The sequence below is a fragment of the Monodon monoceros genome, unplaced genomic scaffold, assembly GCF_005190385.1.
Source record: "Monodon monoceros isolate NGI ecotype Baffin Bay Population unplaced genomic scaffold, NGI_Narwhal_1 Super_Scaffold_2, whole genome shotgun sequence".
Lineage (NCBI taxonomy): Eukaryota > Metazoa > Chordata > Mammalia > Artiodactyla > Monodontidae > Monodon > Monodon monoceros.
Window position 1 is genome coordinate 84,105,353 of NW_021703776.1, and position 18,316 is coordinate 84,123,668.

At 56.3% G+C, this 18,316-nt stretch overlaps 1 protein-coding gene across 1 annotated transcript in view; it reads right to left on the minus strand.

The window, feature by feature from the left end:
- The window catches only part of PODXL (podocalyxin like), a 40,138-nt gene extending 22,030 nt beyond the window's left edge, over positions 1-18,108 (minus strand). The window contains exon 1 of the mRNA XM_029233628.1: positions 17,806-18,108. Coding sequence (XP_029089461.1) covers positions 17,806-17,869 — 64 coding nt within the window. The 5' untranslated portion in view covers positions 17,870-18,108. The remainder of the gene's footprint in view (positions 1-17,805) is intronic.
- Positions 18,109-18,316: the final 208 nt, after the last annotated feature.

Here is an 18,316-nt window from a genome sequence, read left to right on the forward strand (position 1 = left end):
CCTCCCTCCCAGGAACAGAGAGCCGCACCCCTCATTCCAGGTGGGTCTTTACAAGTCCCACACCCCAGCAGAGTCTGGCCATCCTCCCCACCTACCTCTCTCCTGCACAGCTGAGCACTCCAGGCCTTCCACCCAGAAGCCCTGCTGGACCCCCCTCTGCCTCAGCGTGGGTCCTGTCCTTGGAGGCTGTTTGCTCTGGGGTTCTGCTCTGGGTACCTCACTAGTCCTACACCCATCCCTTGTAAACGCCTGTCCCTTGTGGCTTTAAGAAAGCCAGCTGCCCTCACCCCACTCCCCAAAAAAGGTCCTAAGCAGGCACTGGTGGGCACAGGGAGGCTGCGGGAGCCTGATCTGGGCGGACAGCATCAAAGGACAGCAGCTGGGAAAAGGGGTCAGGGCTGGGCGCCTGGAGAGAGGGACAGGGAGGCCAACTCGCCTCACCTCTACCAACCGGCTACGGCACTCTCCCAGGGCTGCCCTGGGCTTGGGTAAAGCCTGGACCCTCTCTGTGCCTTGGGTCCTATGTCCTATGTCCTCAGGCTGCCATAACAAAAACTGGGTGACTTACAACAACAGAAACTGATTCTCTCAGAGCTCCAGAGGCCAGGAGTCTGAAATCAAAGTGTGGCCAGGACTACACTCCAATGGAGGCTCCAAGGGGAGCCCTTCCTCGCCTCTTCTGGCTTCTGGCAGTGGCTGGCATTCCTTAGCTGGCAGCAGCAGCACTGCCATCTCCGGCACCAGGGCCACATCGCTGCCTCCTCTCTGTGTCTCTTATGAGGAAACTTGTCACTGAATTTAGGGCCCATCCAGATAATCCAGGATGACCTCATCTCAAGATCCTTGGCTTAGTTACACTGGCAAAGACCCTCTGTCCAAATAAGGGGATAATCGGTTTCAGGGATTTACTGTACATATCTTTGGGAGGGGGGGAGGGGTGTCTATTCCAGCCTGCCGTGGTCCGCATCTAAAAGAACGGGGACTGTGACTTCTGCAACTGCTCTCTACACCCCTCCAAACGGCCCCCTGCTCGGGCCGAGGGCCCCAGAGATGCGCCTGGTCAACTTTCCTGGTATAAGTGGAGCTACGGACTGAAAGTCTGGATCCCCACCAATTCATGTGTTGAAGCCCTAGCCCCCAGTGTGACAGTGTTAGGAGTTGGGGCCCCATGTTGGGATTAGTGTCCTCAGAAGAAGGAAGAGTCCCCAGAGCTTCCTCTCTCTCTCAGCCACGTGAGGACACACGGGAAGATGGCAGAGGGTCACCAGAACCCGACCCTGCTGCCGCCCTGATCTCAGAACCCTCAGCCCCTGGAGCTGTGAGACAGGAACGTCTGCTGTTTAGGCCACCCTGTCTGTGGTATTTTGTTGTAGCAGCTCGAGCTGACTGAGGGACCCAAGGTGGAGGTTAATAACGAGAAGAGAAATGGCAGGAAGGACAGCTCCAGTGTCTGCGGAAGGGCAGGGTCCCAAACCGCCCTCACCGCCGCCCGTCAGGCCGAGCGGTCGGGCAGACAAGCGTGGCCACAGGTTCTGGTCATGCTCCAGCCGCCCTGTCCCTTCCCCAGGGCCTGGCAGCTCTGCCCTCCTGGTGCCTCTGGACATGAGAACAGCACCCCAGGGGGTTGTCAGGCCCAGCTCCCGGGCATCGCCTCTCCCAGAGGAGCCCAGAACTGCCCCCTCGGGGGAGATCGTTCTGGGCATTCTTCAAATCTGGAATTGTTCTGCCCTTATCAGCTTGTTTCAGCTGGTCTGCCCGACACTTGCTCCCAGGGCAGGGCCCTGTCCGGCGGTTTCCCTGGGCGGGAGAGGGCTGGCACTGTCCAGCACGGGTATCTCCCAGCCACAGAGAAAGGCAGGCTTCACCTGGGCACCTTCCTCCCCACAGAGGAGGGGGCTGTGGCCAGAGGACCTTGCCCCACTTTTTCTTCTCCAGGCCAGCAATTCATCCTTCTTTCCTGTCCCCTACACCTGGAGTGTGGCCCAGAGCCCGAGGTACGCGGATCTGATGTGCACACATCCCTGCCCAGTCAGTCCCATGTGTGACCCCTTCTCCTGCCCCACCCCCGTCCCTCTCCACGAAAGCAGGACAGGGTAGGGGTTAAGAGCGCGCACTCGGGAGCCCAACCACCTGGGTTCAAGCCGCGTCCCACCACGCGCTGGTCACGTGCCAGGCGAGGACCTTCACTCTGCGCCTCCGTTCTGCTTCCGTCAAAGTGAAGAGGCCGCTAATAACCGTAACTGACTCACACCTTCAAGCGCCCAGAGCAGTGAGCGCACACAGAAGTGCTCAGGTAACGTTACCCACGATTATGTTCCAAGGGAGAGGGGAAGGCTTTCTCCATGCCAGCCCCGAGTCGGGTCCCTGCCGCATCTTCCCCATCACAGAGCCATGCGGAAACTCGCCTCTTCCTCTGGGATGCTCACATCTGTACAGGCCTTGATGCAGGGGAGGGGGCACATGAGGCTCTTCCCAGGTTCCCCAGTGAGGCATGGCCGCATAGGAGAGGGTGGGGGAGATCAGCACCAGGGTGACTGTAGCCAAGCGAATTCCCAGACAGGGGGGTAAGCCAGAATCTTCCTGGGGAAGGAAGAGGAACCGGAGGCCTGGGTGGAGCCTGGCTCCAGGAAGCGTTTCCTCACCAACTCGGAGAAGCCTGGGGGAGACGTGGAGCAGAGGCGGGGAGAGGAGGGAAGGAGGGAGGGGCTCTCCTGGGGCCAGCCCAGTGACCCCAGACCTCAGTGTCAGCAGGGAAAGCCTGGGCAGCCTGAGCTTCCCTTCTGTGAGAGCTGCTTAAGGCCCGCTGGGCTCCGCGACCAGGGAGTGGTGGTAGGGACCACATGGTGGGGGGACCCAGGAGGGGATGCTGGGTACGTGCCCCTCCCTCTCAGTCTGGGCTTCCTCCGCGGTGAAACGAAGCTACCTCACTTCTGCGTCCTTCCCCATCCCACCCTGAGGGGTGGGGGTGAAGATGAAAGAATCTGATTAAGTGTCTGACTCTGGGTGAAGAAGGTGGGGAAACTCTTGTATTGAAATGTACTGACCAGGGCTTCCCTGGTGGTGCAGTGGTTAAGAATCCACCCGGCAGTGCAGGGGACACGGGTTCAAGCCCTGGTCCAGGAAGATCCCACATGCCACGGAGTAACTAAGCCCCTGTGCCACAACTACTGAGCCTGTGCTCTAGAGCCTGCGAGCCACAACTACTGAGCCCACGTGCTACAACTACTGAGCCCACGCGCCTAGAGCCCGTGCTCCACAACAAGAGAAGCCACCGCAATGAGAAGCCCTCGCACCGCAACGAAGAGTAGCCCCCGCTCGCCGCAACTAGAGAAAGCCAGCGTGCAGCAACGAAGACCCGACACAGCCAGAAACAATAAATAAATTAAATTAAATTAAAAAATTTTTTTAAAAAGTACTGACCAGAAGACCTAAATAGACATTTCTCCAAAGACGACATACCTGGAAGAGGAGGAGGGGCCGCGCTCGCCAGCCCTGCCCCGGGCCGACAGGGGCGGGGCCTTCACAGGGGGCTCCAAGGAGCTCTGCAATCCCTCCTAGTGACAGTCTCAGGCCAGAGTCGGCTGCACACTGCCCCCCACCAGCTCTCCAGGTGGGTCAGAGGGCAGAACCCGCCCCACCCTGAAACAGGAAGCTTCTAAATACATTCTTTGGATTACTCATTATCATAATTCTGTCGCTGAAGGCAGAGAGATAAGAGGAGAGCTTGGAATTCATCAACTGAGCCACCCAGGATCTCCACCCTGCCTCTGCCCGAGGCCCCTGCGGCCCCTGCCCTGGTTCCTCCCCCCACCCACAAGGACGTGCCCGTCCTGGACCAGCCTCCTGCCTCTGAGCCACCTGTTGCCGCTATGCCTAATGAGAGGCGCGTGCACATGCTGACCTGAGGCTGGGGACGGGTGTGTCGAGCTCCCCGTCCTGGAAAGACGGACTAACCCCCTGGATACAACACCCTCCCCGGGCCTCCTAATCCTTCCGCCTGCTGCCGACCATGTGAATCCGGATCTGTCTGAGCCGGCAGTGAGCCCAGCAGCGGCCAAGCCCCTGGCCTACGGGTGGGCGGGGTGATGCCCGGCTGACTCCGCTCACCTCGCCTGCCAGGAACCCGCCAGGAAGGACTCCCGTACAAAGTCGCCCGCCGGGAAGGACTCTCACACAAAGGTCAGGGCGACAGGACAGCACCCTGGGAAGGAGGCAGAGAGCCTTCAGCTCAGCGTTAAGATCTGTTTCAAGGACCACCTGTGTGATGTATAGGCGGCCTCCACAGGAAGAACGAGATTTGGGGGTGGGAGACCTGGGTCCTGCGTGAGCCTGGGGCCTCCTGGGGCCTTGGTCTCCCTGTGAGTCAGGGGAAAGAGAAATATCTACCTTAGAACAAAATGAACATTTTTAAAAATGTGTAAGTGTTGGGGGAAAATGTCAAAATACTCCAAAACTTCAGAGGGGCAGGTCTGTTCCATGGGAAGGTGGGCTGACAACCTTGCCAACACCCTGCTGTGAGCTGGAGACGCCAATGTCTGGGCCAAGGGCTCCGGAAAGGAGGGCAGGCGCTGCGTGTCCCGCTGCGCCTGTGTCAGGTCTGAGGCCAAGGGCACAGGTGGGTATGTGTTTCCTCTCTCTTCTCACGGTGCAGTTTTCTACCAACCACCGATCAGAAACAGTTTATCCTCATTACTCTTAAGCTTATAAGTAGCACTACTGAGGCCTGTCCTGTCGGCCAGACACTGAGCTGCCAGCTTTACCCAGGATCGCCTTTGGGTTTCCCACACCCTCTGGGGGGAGGTGCCCTCATGACGCTGGGCTGGGGAGACACAGGCACAGACTGGGGGGCAGGACTTTAGTTGGGGGGCGGCTGTTGGTGGAGGTGGCTGCCCCACTCCCAGCACCAGCCAACCACCTGCCGGCACAACTCCTGACGGCTGCCTCCCTCCCCCAGGCGCACCTGCTTCTGGGAAGTCCCAGGAAGCACGTCTGGCCTCCCGCTCTTCCCTTAGCAGCCAGTTCAAAAACAGCCTCGGTAAATATTTTTCCGCAGGAGCACGTTGTCCCTCCCACACCACCCTCCCCCTCCTGAAGCCGTGAAAATCGCCAGATGTGTACGGGTTTCTCGGCTGCCCCTAGAAACCTCTGCCAGGGACCAGTCGCCAATCCCGGCCGAAAACAAACAAGGGCCAGGAGCCAGAGGGAAGTCCCGCACAGACGGTGAGATGGTGGCCGCCGGGAGAAAGCTCTGTGAAACGCGGCCTGCGATTTTCCCAGGCAATGACCGGTTTCCGCCTGCTGGAGGTTGAAGGTTAAGGCCCCAAGCTCAGCTTTCCAAATTTCCAAACCGTTCTCTTCTGTCCCGGAGAGAAGTCTCCCCTTCCAGGAATAACACCTGCATCCTCCTTGCTGCAGAATAATCCACCTTAGGAGACTAAATGTGTGTGCGCTCGGGGAGGGGACAGGTGGGAACTGAGGCTGTCAGTCTGCTCCCTGCAGATCAGGGAATCTGGATTTCTCTGGTGTTTGAGGACAGGGGAGCTCTGCTTGCTCGTCAGGGTGTTGCTTAAAAAGAACAAACAAACCTCCTAAATGAATATGGCCAAACAATCGAGGGCTGGCTCCCTTGTCCCCCCACCAAGGCCTGCAGGGAAAGTTAAAAGCCATGTTCCTTTTAAACAAAGCTAAGTGGTCCTCATGTTTGGTCCTCAGAGCCAGTGGAGGAAGCTCCGTTTCCTACGGGCTCCGCCTAGGGAAGTGAATCAGGAATCCCAGGGCCAGGCCCGGCCGGAGCCAGGTGTCCGAATGGCTGAAAAGTCACCCCCTAAAAGTAGTCGAGGAGGCTCCATGTCACCTGAAGTGGGCAACAGAAGGTGTGAAAACACACACACGCACACACACAGTGATTTCACAACTCTTCAGAAGAAACTAGAAGCAAAATGAAGTGTTTCCCTCTGAGGTTCTGCAGGTCAGGACAGGTTGTCAGTGTTGCTTGGATCACACGAGATTGATTCTGAAGTCAGACCCAGGGCTCCTTCTCCTGGCTGGAGAAGGGGAGGCACCACCTCTTATCCTCGGCCTCACATGCTCCTGTCCCTACCTTTCCCCACTCTCTTCACTGCATCTCACTACCCTCCGAGTGGGTGCAGAAGCCCAGATATCTGGACCAAGTGTATGTGGCCACCCCTGTGCTCCGGGCACTAAGGCGGAAGTGCTCAAGTGCAAGACTAGACTCTGTGTAAACCACCACGATCCTCCTGCCTTGGATTTCCCATCTGCAAAGTGGGTGCAGTGCTCTGGACGTGGCACACCCGGGGCCACAGGATTTCAAAGATGCTGGTCCCTTACAGACTGGTCTTTGCTTCTATAGTGGTAGCATCATGCCTAAAGATGCGGCAAGAGGAGCTGATGCCCACCCCTCAGGCTGGGGAGGCAGGGGTCAGAGAGAGGCAGAGAGCTACTGAGCGGCCAGAACCAGATGTGGCTCAGCACACAGCCCTCCACGACTAGTCTGGGTACGTCCCCTGTTCCAGAAGCCACGCAGACATCGCTTTCCTCTGCATCCCTGGGTCATAATGTCAGAACCAGAAGGACCCTAGACATCGCGGATCCCCCTCCAACAAGGGAGAGATGGGCAAACAGATGGTCAGAGTCCCGGGCACCAGGTCACACCTCCTTTGGTATCTAGGACTCTGTGGTCCAGCTGCCAGTGTGGCTGTCTATCCTGGGGGGTACGTGCCCATATGCTCCTGGCTCCAGCTCCTGCTTCCCCTCCTTGCCTTTAGATAGGGAGGGGGAGGCATCTGACCTGCGGTGAGATGAAGAGCAGAGAGGGGCTCACATTTTCCAGGAATTCACAGTGTCACTGGCCGTCCACAGCAGCCAGCTGGGATGAGAACAGCTTTCCCCCGCCCCCAGCCATCCCTGCTGGCTCAAAGCATCACGCTGTCAAGTCTAGGCTCCCCCCAGTCTCCCCACTCCCCTAGGCCCTCCTGGATGGATCCACAAACTTGAATCCATTCCCGTTAGGCCGGCAGTTCTGGGGCCGAGCTCATCAGGCAAGTCAGGCCTTTCAGACCACTGAGAAGTGCTAAGTAGCAGCCCCTCACTCACAGATGAGAAAACTGAGGCCCACGGGGAGGATGGCTGGCCCCGAGTGCATGCAGCATCTTCCCTTGCAAACCTGTTTTCTTTTCCTCCCTGCTCTTTATTCAACACCGAACTCAGACAGAGCCTGCTGGGCCCCACCACACACACACACACACACACACACACACACACACACACACACACACACACACACACACACACACACACACACACACACACCCCCAAAGCTTAATTATCAGGAGACCCCAGGGCCAGTTATAGCCGGCGTGTAGAAACAATTGCCCAGAAGTGCCCAGGGAATTCAGAGATGCGAATCTGTGTGGTCAGGATCGGACTTCCAGATTCCCCCCAGGCTCGGGAGCAAAGCCAAAGCCAAAGTGTTTCTCCACCTACTTGCAACCTCCCAGGATGCCAAGGGGGGAACAAGAACCTGCGGACCAGCTCCCACCTGCCTCTCCCCAGAGCCAGCTGTCCATGGCACAAGCTCTCTAGTGCCCTGGCCCACTGTAGCCACAGAGAAGTTGACACCGGGATGACCTGAGGGCAGGAAGCAACCTTGTGTGGTGTTCTGGGGATCTTCTGGTAAAGCGGCATATGGGGGAGTGGGCTGACAGCACAGGGCAGCTGGCAGGCAGTGTCCCCTAGAGCTGGGGTGCAGGACTATGTCTGCCTAAGCAAGGGGACCCCGGCTCATGGATCTGCCTGGGAGAAGGTAGGTGCCTTACCTACCAGTGGCAGCTTGGGAAGCACAGGCAAGCTGGTGACTCAGCAAACAAGATGCACCCCTTTCGCCGTTTGGCTCCCTGAATCCCAGGAAAATGACAGCCTGAGGGTGGATGAGATCCATGTATCTCAGCGCACCCTGCTTATCTAGCGCTAAGGAGAAAGCCCCAAACACCACAGCGTCTGGTGAGCCATTGCGGGGTGCTGGCTCTGGAATCCCCTTCTCTAAGGCCTGGGGCAGGATGACAGACTCAAGACTGAATTTAAAACAGACATGCAATGCCGTCAGGATCAGGGGCTCAAAGCAGCAGGGGCGGAGGCACAACAGGAAAGAAGCCAGAAGCAACCGGCAAACCATGTTTGCTCCCATCGGAGCCGAAAGACCAACCGTCAGAAACACACACATAGCCGCAGTTCTGCTCATGACAGCTCCAACTTCCATCGGAGAAGCACTTTTATTGTTAAGCACCCAAGAGGGGCCACTAGCCTCGAATGTCGCTCATTCCTGCCCACACTCAGGTACAAGCAGCTTTCCTAGTGGCCACAACCTTCCAGGCAGTTTCCTATAAAGCCCCTAAGGAAGGAGGGCCTGCTACGGCTACATCACCACGTCAAGAAGATCTCGCTTAGCAACACTGCAGACGCATCTGGCTGTATTTTTACATTGGATGTTCTCTCATCCTGGTCCAGGTCCTTCCAAAGAACTGCCTGGGTTTTAGTTCTGAAAGTCACACATCCCTGAATATCTCTCAGTCCTGGGCAAACTGGAACAGTTGGTCATTATGTTTACATCAGCAGCTCCCCAATAGATTGTTCCATCAAAAAGAGAAAAGGAAAAGGTTCCACAGTTAAAGTACATCTGGGGAATGCGGGGCTGGACAAAGGTAATGAGGGCCATCTCAGACCATTGAAAATCCTAACATGTGTTGACTTTCCAAGAAGGGGAAAAAAGTCGGTAGCATTTCCCAAATTTTCTGGATCATGGTTCCCTCTTATTCATAAAACAATTTTTTATTCATTTATCATACATTTACTGAGAGCAAAGCTATTAATATCTTGAGGACTACTCGTGTTCTCTTTGGACTGTTTGGGACACAGCTCATTTCACTGAGTTGTAAAAGAAAACAAACCCATATGGTGCTAGCCCAGATTTACCATTTGGGTAAACTGAGGCACAGGGCAATGCCCCACTGGCGTTTATTGTGCAGAAAACCAAAGGCAGCTCTGTGAGGAGTTACTGTCTTCCTCCTACATCTCACGTCGTGAGGAAATATTCAGTTCCCTTGTTTACATTAGATGCTGGATTGTAACCTCATGTGCCTCCTCCTCTCCCCTCCCTCCTTCTCGGAGAAAGAAAATGTAGAGGTGGCTGTGAAATGACCAGCAGCATGCGTCGCTGGGAATTTGCTGCAGAGTCAGGGTGAGGTTGGATGAGGAGAAAGGAAGCTATTTAGAGGGGGAGGCTCAGACCCACATGCTGGACAGGGGTAGCGCAGCAGGGGTGGCCAGTGTAGCAGCGGCGGTCAGAGGAGCACTTATCCAGGTAGAAAAGAGCTGTGGACTATTCACAAAAACCAAGACATGGAAGCAACCTAAGTTTCCATCAGCAGGCAAATGGATAAAGGAAATGTGGTATGTGCGTGTGTGTGCGTGTATATATATATAAACACATACACACACAATGGAATATTACTCAGCCACAAAAAAGAATGAAATAATGCCATTTGCAGCAACATGGATGGACCTAGAGATTATCATACTAAGTGAAGTAAGCCAGAAAGAGAAAGACAAATGCTATATGACACCACTTATATGTGGAATCTAAAAAAATAATACAAATCAACTTATTTACAAAACAGCCTCAAAGACATAGAAAACAAACTTATGGTTACCAAAGGGGAAGGGGGCGGGGAGGAAAGGATAAATTAGGAGTTTGGGATTAACAGGTACACACTACTATATATAAAATAGATAAACAACAGGATTTACTATATATAGCACAGGGAACTATATTCAGTATTCTATAATAACCTCTAATGGAAAAGACTCTGAACCTGTACACCTGAAACTAACACAGTATTGTAAATCAACTATAGTTAAATAATTTTTTTTAAAAAAGAAGAAAAAAAAGAGAAAGACCTGTGGGATGGGAAACTCCATTTCCCAGTGTGATGGGCGGAACCTCAGGGGCTGCCAGGATCAGGGTCCGGAGGTGGCTTCAGGAAAGCCTGTTTTGACTTGAAGCCCCAAAGCGAAGGGCAGGGCCCCTAGGGGGTGGGGTGAGAAGCACCTGGGTGGGAACCAGGAAGGTGTGGGCCCGGCCATCGGAGCCCCTTCTCAGCTGAGCCCACCCTAACCACCCTCATCCAGGACTATGGTGTAGAACTAACCTCCCAGAACTAGGGCCCTCCTCCCGAGTGCCCTGGCTGTGGGGCAGTGACTAAACGCGAAAGGGCCATGGAGGAGAAGGCTCAGGCCAGCAAGGAGCGGCAGCTTGGGAGGAGGCAGTAGCAGGGTCTGTTTCATCACACCTCGTAGTGGGCTAGAACTGAAGCCAAGCAAAGAAATAAAACTAAAATGTGTCAGGCACACCACCTACATGCTCATATTTAACCCTCACTGTTGAGGAAGGCGTGGTGCCCATTTTATAGCTGGGGAAACAGAGGCCAGGGAACAAGTCTGAAATCACAAGGGTGGTAAGTGACAAAGCCTGGACTGAATAACTTTGAAGCTTGGGGCATCGTGCCAAGAGATTTCAATTTTTCTTCTCTCCTCTTTGACAGAACTTTTCTCTCAAAGGAATTCTTTTGTGGAGACCTACCTGCCATACAGAACAGGTAAAGGCAGAGCGGCAAAGTGCAGGGGATGTGAATTGCCCCCCCACACACAAATTGGCCTACTCTTAGTTTTCCCCTCCAGGTGTGCACCCACCCCAAGCTCTCGGTGGCCCCTAAGACAGCTCACAGAACACCTCCACTGGGTTTAAAAGCCACTGGCCTCCAGCTGCTGCTCTCACAAGGGTCCATGGACCAAACTCCTAAGAACAGTATCTCCCTCTGCCCTGTACTTGCCCTGCTGAGGTGCGAAGAGGAGGATGGGGCGCAGAGATTCTTCTTTCTCATCCAGAAACAAGTGGGGGACAGCAGGTTCCCCTATGCCTGCCCTGGCTGAGGCCCTGCTCATGGGAGGTCTCCTGGGCACCTGGCTCACTGGTGCAGCTCACAGCTGAGGGACCAGAAAGGGAGGGACCCCAGTTTCCCTGAGCATCACAAGGAGCTGGCTCCATCAGCACCAAAAGGCTGGAGCCACAAAAAACAAGGGCCAAGCTGGACCTGGCTGAGCCAGAAGGTGGCAGGGCCTCAGGCCACAGGGGACAACTCCTTGTTTCACTCGCGCAGATGCAAAGTCCATCTTACTGGCAAGGTGAGAACGAGGACAGAGAAAATCAGGGACCAGGACTACGGTAGCATGTGCCAGGGACCTATTCCAATATCCATCCTTCACTTCTTCACAGCCAAACCACTCTTTTTTGGTTAGGCATGTGAGTGCCTGAAATAAAGATCACTCTTCCCTAAGGAAGTACTCTTCCCTGCTTCTCTTGCAGCTATGTGTGGCCACAGGACTAAGTTCCATTCAACAAAACGTAACTGGACAGGGTGTGTCTGGTTTCTGGCAGGTAACCTCAGAAGAGGAGCTGCAGCCTTCTTGTTCTTTTTGTCCTGACAGCTGGAGTCTGAGTAGCCACCTTGGACCACAAGGCAGCTCCCCTCATGCCTCTGTGTCCACTCCTCCATGCACGGGGCCAGCCCCCCTGCCACTTGCCTCTCTTCCGGAATCAGATTTGGAGGTTTGCAGTTGGAGAGCCCAGAACTGGCAGACAAGACTTCGGATTCTAAACCAGCTTGCTCTGCCACCTACTTGCTCTTTCACTCATTCAGCAAATATTTATGGACGATCTACTGTGTGCCAGGTACTGTTCTAGGTGCTGCGGCTACAGCGCTGACCAACAGAAGTCCCTGCCCTCGTGAAACTTACAGTCTGCTCGGGAGTGAGACAAAGAAATGAGTGCCCATCAGGGGATACATGCTACGGAGAAAATGATCGGGGGAGACGGGTCCAGGGTGTGGAGGCCCAGAAAGCCTCTCTGAGAAGGTGGCATTCCAGCAGAGAGCCACAGGAAATGAGGGGTGAGGCATGTGGACATCTGGGAGAAGAGCTGCTCTTCACCGTGGCCCTTGGCACCCAGGCCTCTGTTTCCCCCTCTCTGGAATGGTCTGTGAGATAAAGGCTGTCCACAGGTAACCTCGTGCTACCCTGGCTGGAGACACTGGCCCCAATCAGCACGTTCAGAGCAGGTTAGCACAGGAGTCTGACCGGATGGGGGCAGAGGGACCCCTCGGACAGAGCTCGCGAATTTCTGCTACAAAGGGAGCGTGGCTTCGGCTCACACCTAGCTCACCCTTAGTCGAAGAATTAAAGTGTCCCTATTTCCTCACCTTCCCACTGTCCCTTCCACGCTGACCTGGGTCAGGGAGCTGGAAGGTTAGAGGTCAGACAACTGATGGCTCCTGGGTCAGCCCATGCGCCTCCAGGGGCCTGGCTCTGGGAGGGCTCCCTGCGCCCCAACCCGGAACTGCATGGCAAGCCCCGCGCAGCCGTTCCTCCGCATTCTCTCCCCCCTGGGCTGAGGCCCACAGCCTTCCGGCCGTGACAATTGGCGGACGGGGTGCCACCCTGCGCCCTGGCCCTAGGGAAGTTGGAGGTGGCGGACCCGAGGGGGATAAGGCTACAAAAGAAGAGAGGGTGGTGGTGGTGCGCTCAGGGAGAGGGGCGGGGCCGGCAGGAGGATGGGTGGCTGGGAGGCCGAGCTAAGCGGGGGACCTGTGCTGGCCGCTGCTGGAGTGGCCCAGGGCGGGGCTCAGCACCACATGAGGGCATGCGGTGGGGACACGTGGGGAGGGGCCACTCCTGAATCCGCAGATGCTGCTGCCTTTGCACGGGTCCTCCAACAAGCGGTTCGCACCACCCGTGGTCCAGATTCTGACTGCATGCTGTGGACACCAGAGGCTCACAGGCAATGGCAGACAAGACACACAGTCACGACGCACGGGGCCAGCGCTGTGACATGGTACTCGGGGAGCCTAACTCTTGAGAAACAAAGTGGCTCCAAGCCTCAATTTACCCTGACGGTGGAGGGGTGGGGAGAGAATCTGGGCACACTACAGAGTTGTCACCACCATGCAACCCTTTCTTAACAGGGTTGGAGTGAGTTTCTTCGATGCCCAGGGAAGAATGAGCCTTGAGGCTGAGTCCAGTTACTAGTACTACGGCTGCGGACACGTGCACACACATCCCCGGGAAGCCGCCAACAGGAGTCCCCGAGAACCTGAGCAAGTGAACCCCCTGGTCTGCATCCCCTCGTCTGAAAAACGGGGGGGAGGGGTGTATTAGATGATTTCCAGAACACTCCCAGCTCTAAAATTGTGCTCTCTGATTTTCCGGGTTATTTAGAAGTGGTGTGGAAACTACCCTTTGTCAACTGAATTCTGTTTTGAACAGCCAGCGGGCTGCCTACTTAAAGGAATCTTACGGTCAACGCTGTCGCAAATATAAAGAGGCTCCTTGTAGTGGATCTTCTGCGTAGATTTTCTCGAAGGCTTGCCTTACAGAGAATACCTACAGTCGTGAGGCTAGTATGGCCCGAAGAGTCACAGTCCCAGATCTGCCACCTGATCTGATCTTCTAACAGTCCCACAAAGTGGACAGGACACAAGACAAGGAGAGACCCGCACAACTGCACCGGTGTTCCTGGGAATGGGACAAAACAGGACACACACACACACCCAGCTGAGCTCCATGCCCTGCATCGTACCCCATGGGCACAAATAGGAAGCGAGCCCAGAGCTGAGGACGGAGCTCCCGGCCTCTCGGTCTAATGAAGCCTCCAGGCAGGCTCGGGCTGCTGGGCAGGGGGTCGGCAGAGGGCAGTCACTCCCATTCTCCAGTGATGTGGGAGGATGTCCGTTCCGGCTTGAGCTCGAGCTTGCACTCAGCAGACCTGCACAGGGCCCCCGGGGTGTGAAGAAGCCAGCCCTTCCCGGGGTAGGGGTCACCTAAATCCCGTTGCTCCTCCCAACAAGTGCAGAGAGCTGTCCGAAGGGTTCCTCCCACTTCCCTTAGGAGCAGAGGGCGTCGAGCTGAGCTGTCCTCACAGCAGCCGCCAGTCTGGTCCAGGTTCCCAAGCCCAGAAGCCCCGACCCTCTGCAGTACTCCTACCGGCGATTGGCTGCTGCAGAAAGAGCCCAGTGGCCAGCATCACTGCCAGGGTGTGAGCTGGCCTCGTGCCCCACTTCCGGAGAGCCTGAAGCCAGGGGCTAGGGCCAGTTCCCCCAGAGAACCGCGGTCCAGATAACATCTCCTGAGCAACTGCTCAGTGCCCAGTGCTGTGCTGGCCCTGCCCTGAGGGGCTTACCACTCAGCACTCGGGGAGACACCCACACAGACTGTGGAACATAACTGGGTTCCATCTAGGAAACCTGGGAAGGCTTCTCAGCAAAGAAGATACCTGAGGACGGACAGAGTTAACTCTCCAGCTCCCACCCCCGCCGGCCCAGGGGAATTCAAACCAGGTGGAGTCCCCTTCCTCTCCCAGCTTCCAAAGGGCAGAGATATCCAAACCACACTCAGCAGGGGCCCCTCCTGTCCGTTTCAACCTAGATTCCTGAGGGGAAAGCAGATGCGGGGGCTGCCTCTCCCCCTACCTCTGCGCCCTGCCTTCTCTAGGTCCAGGGCGACCCCCAGAGGACCCTCCCGGGCTCACCAAGCTCCGCTCCTCTGCCCCTCCCTGGGTGGCCACACCCTGCAGCTCTGGCCCAAGCTGCCACCTGGTGTCTCTCGGAGTCTTCGCTCATCCTTCCCAGCCCGTCCTCTCCTCCTCTTCTCAGCCTGCTTAAACCTGTCTGCTCCTGGTACCGCCCCACTATGTCTTACTCACTCCTGCCTCAAAGCCATGCCCAAGCAGCACCACGCTAGGAACACCCACCGTCCCCTAACCCCATCCCATGGAATGTTCTTTCCAGTCTCTGAAAGTTCACCTCCTCCCCAAAGTCCCCCTGCAGCTCACTGACCCCCATCTGAAGAACCCCCATCACGCCCCCAGCTTATGATCTGTGTCTTCGCTACACCCTGGAATTCATTCCGCCTCGGCCACCCTAGGAAGGGTCTCCTACTCCACACTGACCCTTTTATTTTAAAATCCCTGTATAACCCCACCTCACCTCGTCCAGATCGCCCCTTCCCAAATCTTACGGCTTTCTCACACATGCCTCCCTTTCCCCCATTGTGTGGCACTTAAGCTTCAGTTTTTATCACTACCTAGCAATTAACTGACACCCACAAACATTAGCAGAATCCTGATGCTGGGGACACCTTAAACCGATCAAGGGCTCCACACATATGACTTACTAATCATAATAGCTAGGATTTTCTGAGCTCTGACTATGGAGTTGTGCACAATGGCAAACTCATTAATATGTTATCTCTCATTTTCAGAGCAACCTGCAAGGTAGAGATTTGTTGTCATTTTTTACAGGCTCAGAGAGGTTCACTGTCTGGTCTACAGTCATGCAGGTCTGTCTGATCCAAAGTTTGAGTGTTTTCCACCGCCTCAAGCTGCCTTTCCCTTGCCTAGGATTCACGCATCAAATGACTCGATCAGACCCATGGAAGACAGAGTACTCAGTCAGCCTGTCCTTTCGAGCAAAAGCCCAGAAATGTTGTAACAGTGAAACCAGAGGTCCCTCTGCCCTTTCTATCTTACAGATAAGGAAACAGGTTCAGAGGTGCGCCTTGCCATATGGTTTGACCAAATGTATATCAAACCAAAAAGCACTGAAAAGGGGTCTAATGAGCTGTTGGCCCTGGTTTGAATGCTGCTGATGCTGTAGGCTGTGTGATCCACCTATATGAGCAGGTAAGCTCCCAGGGCCCCGTCGGGGATAATTCCTTTGCTCCACTATAAACCTTGCTTAGAACTAAATCATAGGATTCCAGCAGTTTTGGGTTTCATCATCCCAGATGACTGCAACCTACAGAAGGGCAGAGATGGAGCAGTCCTTACTGGGTCCCTGTAGGAGAGTGTGAAATCTACCATAGCCACTAAACACCAAGCCTGTGCCCTTCAGCCTTTTCTGGCCGCAATGTATGCAAATAATAATAACGGTAATACTCCCTTGCCGGTTTACACTTTTCAAAGCACTTCCCTTTATCACTGCATATTGTAATAGCATTTTAGAAACTGGGCACCTGGGCTCAGGTGACTTGCTGGTGGGGGCAGAAGCAGGGTTATGGTTCCTTTTTTCTTTACTGTATTTGTTTACTACATACCAAGCTCCTACCATGCGCCATGCCCCATGCTAGTGTTGAGGAGGGATTTTGGAAGAGACGGAGTTTGGAGGCAGTACGCAGATGCCAGGGAAGACAGTCCCAGCCTTGAAGCCAGCAGGGAGATGGGCTTGGAGCTTTTCCCGTGGGTGGCTCCGGAGTCTCTCCTCTTAGGACAAAACAGCAGGACTCCTGTCCCACAACCTCCACCCTCTCCTCCAAGCTCAGCCTCTTGAAGCTCAGAAGCACTGGGAACTATAGCACATCCCTCCTGACACAGCCCATCTCCCTTCTCGATGGTTCTCAGAGCCCAGATTGAAGTCTGCCCTCCTGGGAGCAGGGCTGAGGAGAGCAGCCACAATCCAGCATCTTCTCAGCCCCGCAGGCTGTGCAAATCCGCGGTGGCTGCCATCCTCAGAGCTGTCCCGACCGTTCCTCACACTGCGACCCCTCCTCCAGGGGTGCACACCCTTCACCCACTGGCTGTGCCCATCCCTTTCAGACCATGCTGTGAAGTAACAGGGCCGCCCACCGGAGGATGCCCAAACCTACTCACTCTTTGAGCTCCAGCCCCTTCCCAGCAGCAAAGTTCCCCATGATACAGAGAAGAGACTGTCCTGCCATCCCACCCCATCCTTCCCCTAAGACTTTAGTCCCAAACAGCAGCACCTACCAGCAGCAGGGTCCCTTCCCTGTCTGGGCTGTCACCACAGTCCTCCTGACCCTAGAGTGGAAACATCACTCTTTCTCCCTGCAGACACCTGCTCAGGTGGGCAAGAAAGAAATGCATCTCTCTCCTGGGGCTAAGACTGCAGCTGTTCCTAGGCGCTTTGGGACACTACCTGTCCCCCCAGATTTTCACCTTTATAAGAAATATGGGACGCTACCTGTCCCCCCAGATTTTCACCTTTATAAGAAATATGGGAGATGTTTCTAAGGCACAGCCCAAGCCTGTTTCATGAGAGAAGTTCTTGCTTCTACAAAGGGGCTGGAAGGGAATCTCACCTTCCTGGCCAGGCACTGAGAAGGGAGCTGTTCCTTTGGTGACATGGAGGCAGGGACCCCCACTCAGGTGAGTCTGGGATTGTGGATGACCTACTCCCTCCCCCTCTCCACCTGCTCCAGCACAGGCTCGGGTGAGCTAAGCCGGCACACAATGCTTGGAAAAACCTCTCTGCGAACGCGAAACACATAGCCACGAAGGCTGTTCGTGGAGGCTTGTCACCTGCTTCGGGGACAAACACGGAGAAAAAGAACGATCAGACCCTGAGGGTCCAGAGGAAGCGTGGAGCCTCGCAGTGCCCTAAGTCCCCGCTCTAGGACCGCAAAGCCAAACAGCGCCCGCGCGCCACTCCACCCCAGTGGAGCCCCGTACGACCCACGCTCGGAGCCCGGCACCTGCGGCGTTCTCGGGGTAGGAAGGGGCTTGGATGGTGCAAGGTCAGGGCTCCGCGTGTGGCCCCAGCTAGTGGTGCGCGTAGGGGCTGCCCCCGGTCCCGCCACGAGGAGCGGCGGGTTTCCCAGCGGCGGGCCCGGCCGGGGGCGCATGGGCACGACACGGGTCCTGGCGGAGCCCGAGCCACCACTCACCATCCTGGGAGAGCGACAGCGGCAGCAGCAGCAGAAACGCTGAGAGCACCAGCGCGAAGCGCATCGTGTCCTGGCCTCAGAACCGGAGCAGGTGGCTGCGGGCTTGGCGGAGGGTCCGGGCGGCCGGGCGGCAGGAGCGTGGGCGCCTCTCGGGGAGGCCTGGCGGTGGCTCGGACGGCCGGGCGCTGACCCGAGACTCCCGAGTCGCGCTCCGCAGGCCCCTCCTCGCGGCCGCTGCGGCAGAGCCGGGCCGAGGCGCGGAGCCAGGCGGCAGAGGAGCGGCGGGTGGCTGCGTCGCGGGCGGTGTCTGCGCGGCTGCGGCCCTGCCGGCGGCTGCTGCGACTCCGGTCCCGTCCGCGCCGGCCCCCGCCCCCTCCCCTCCCCCAGGACCGCGCGGGCGGGGTGGCGGGGCCGGGCGGGGCGGTGCTGGGCGGAGAACAATGAGCAGAGGAGGAAACTCCGCCCTGGCGCGCGGCGGGCGGGGGAGCGCGGCGGGCGGCGGGCTCCGGGC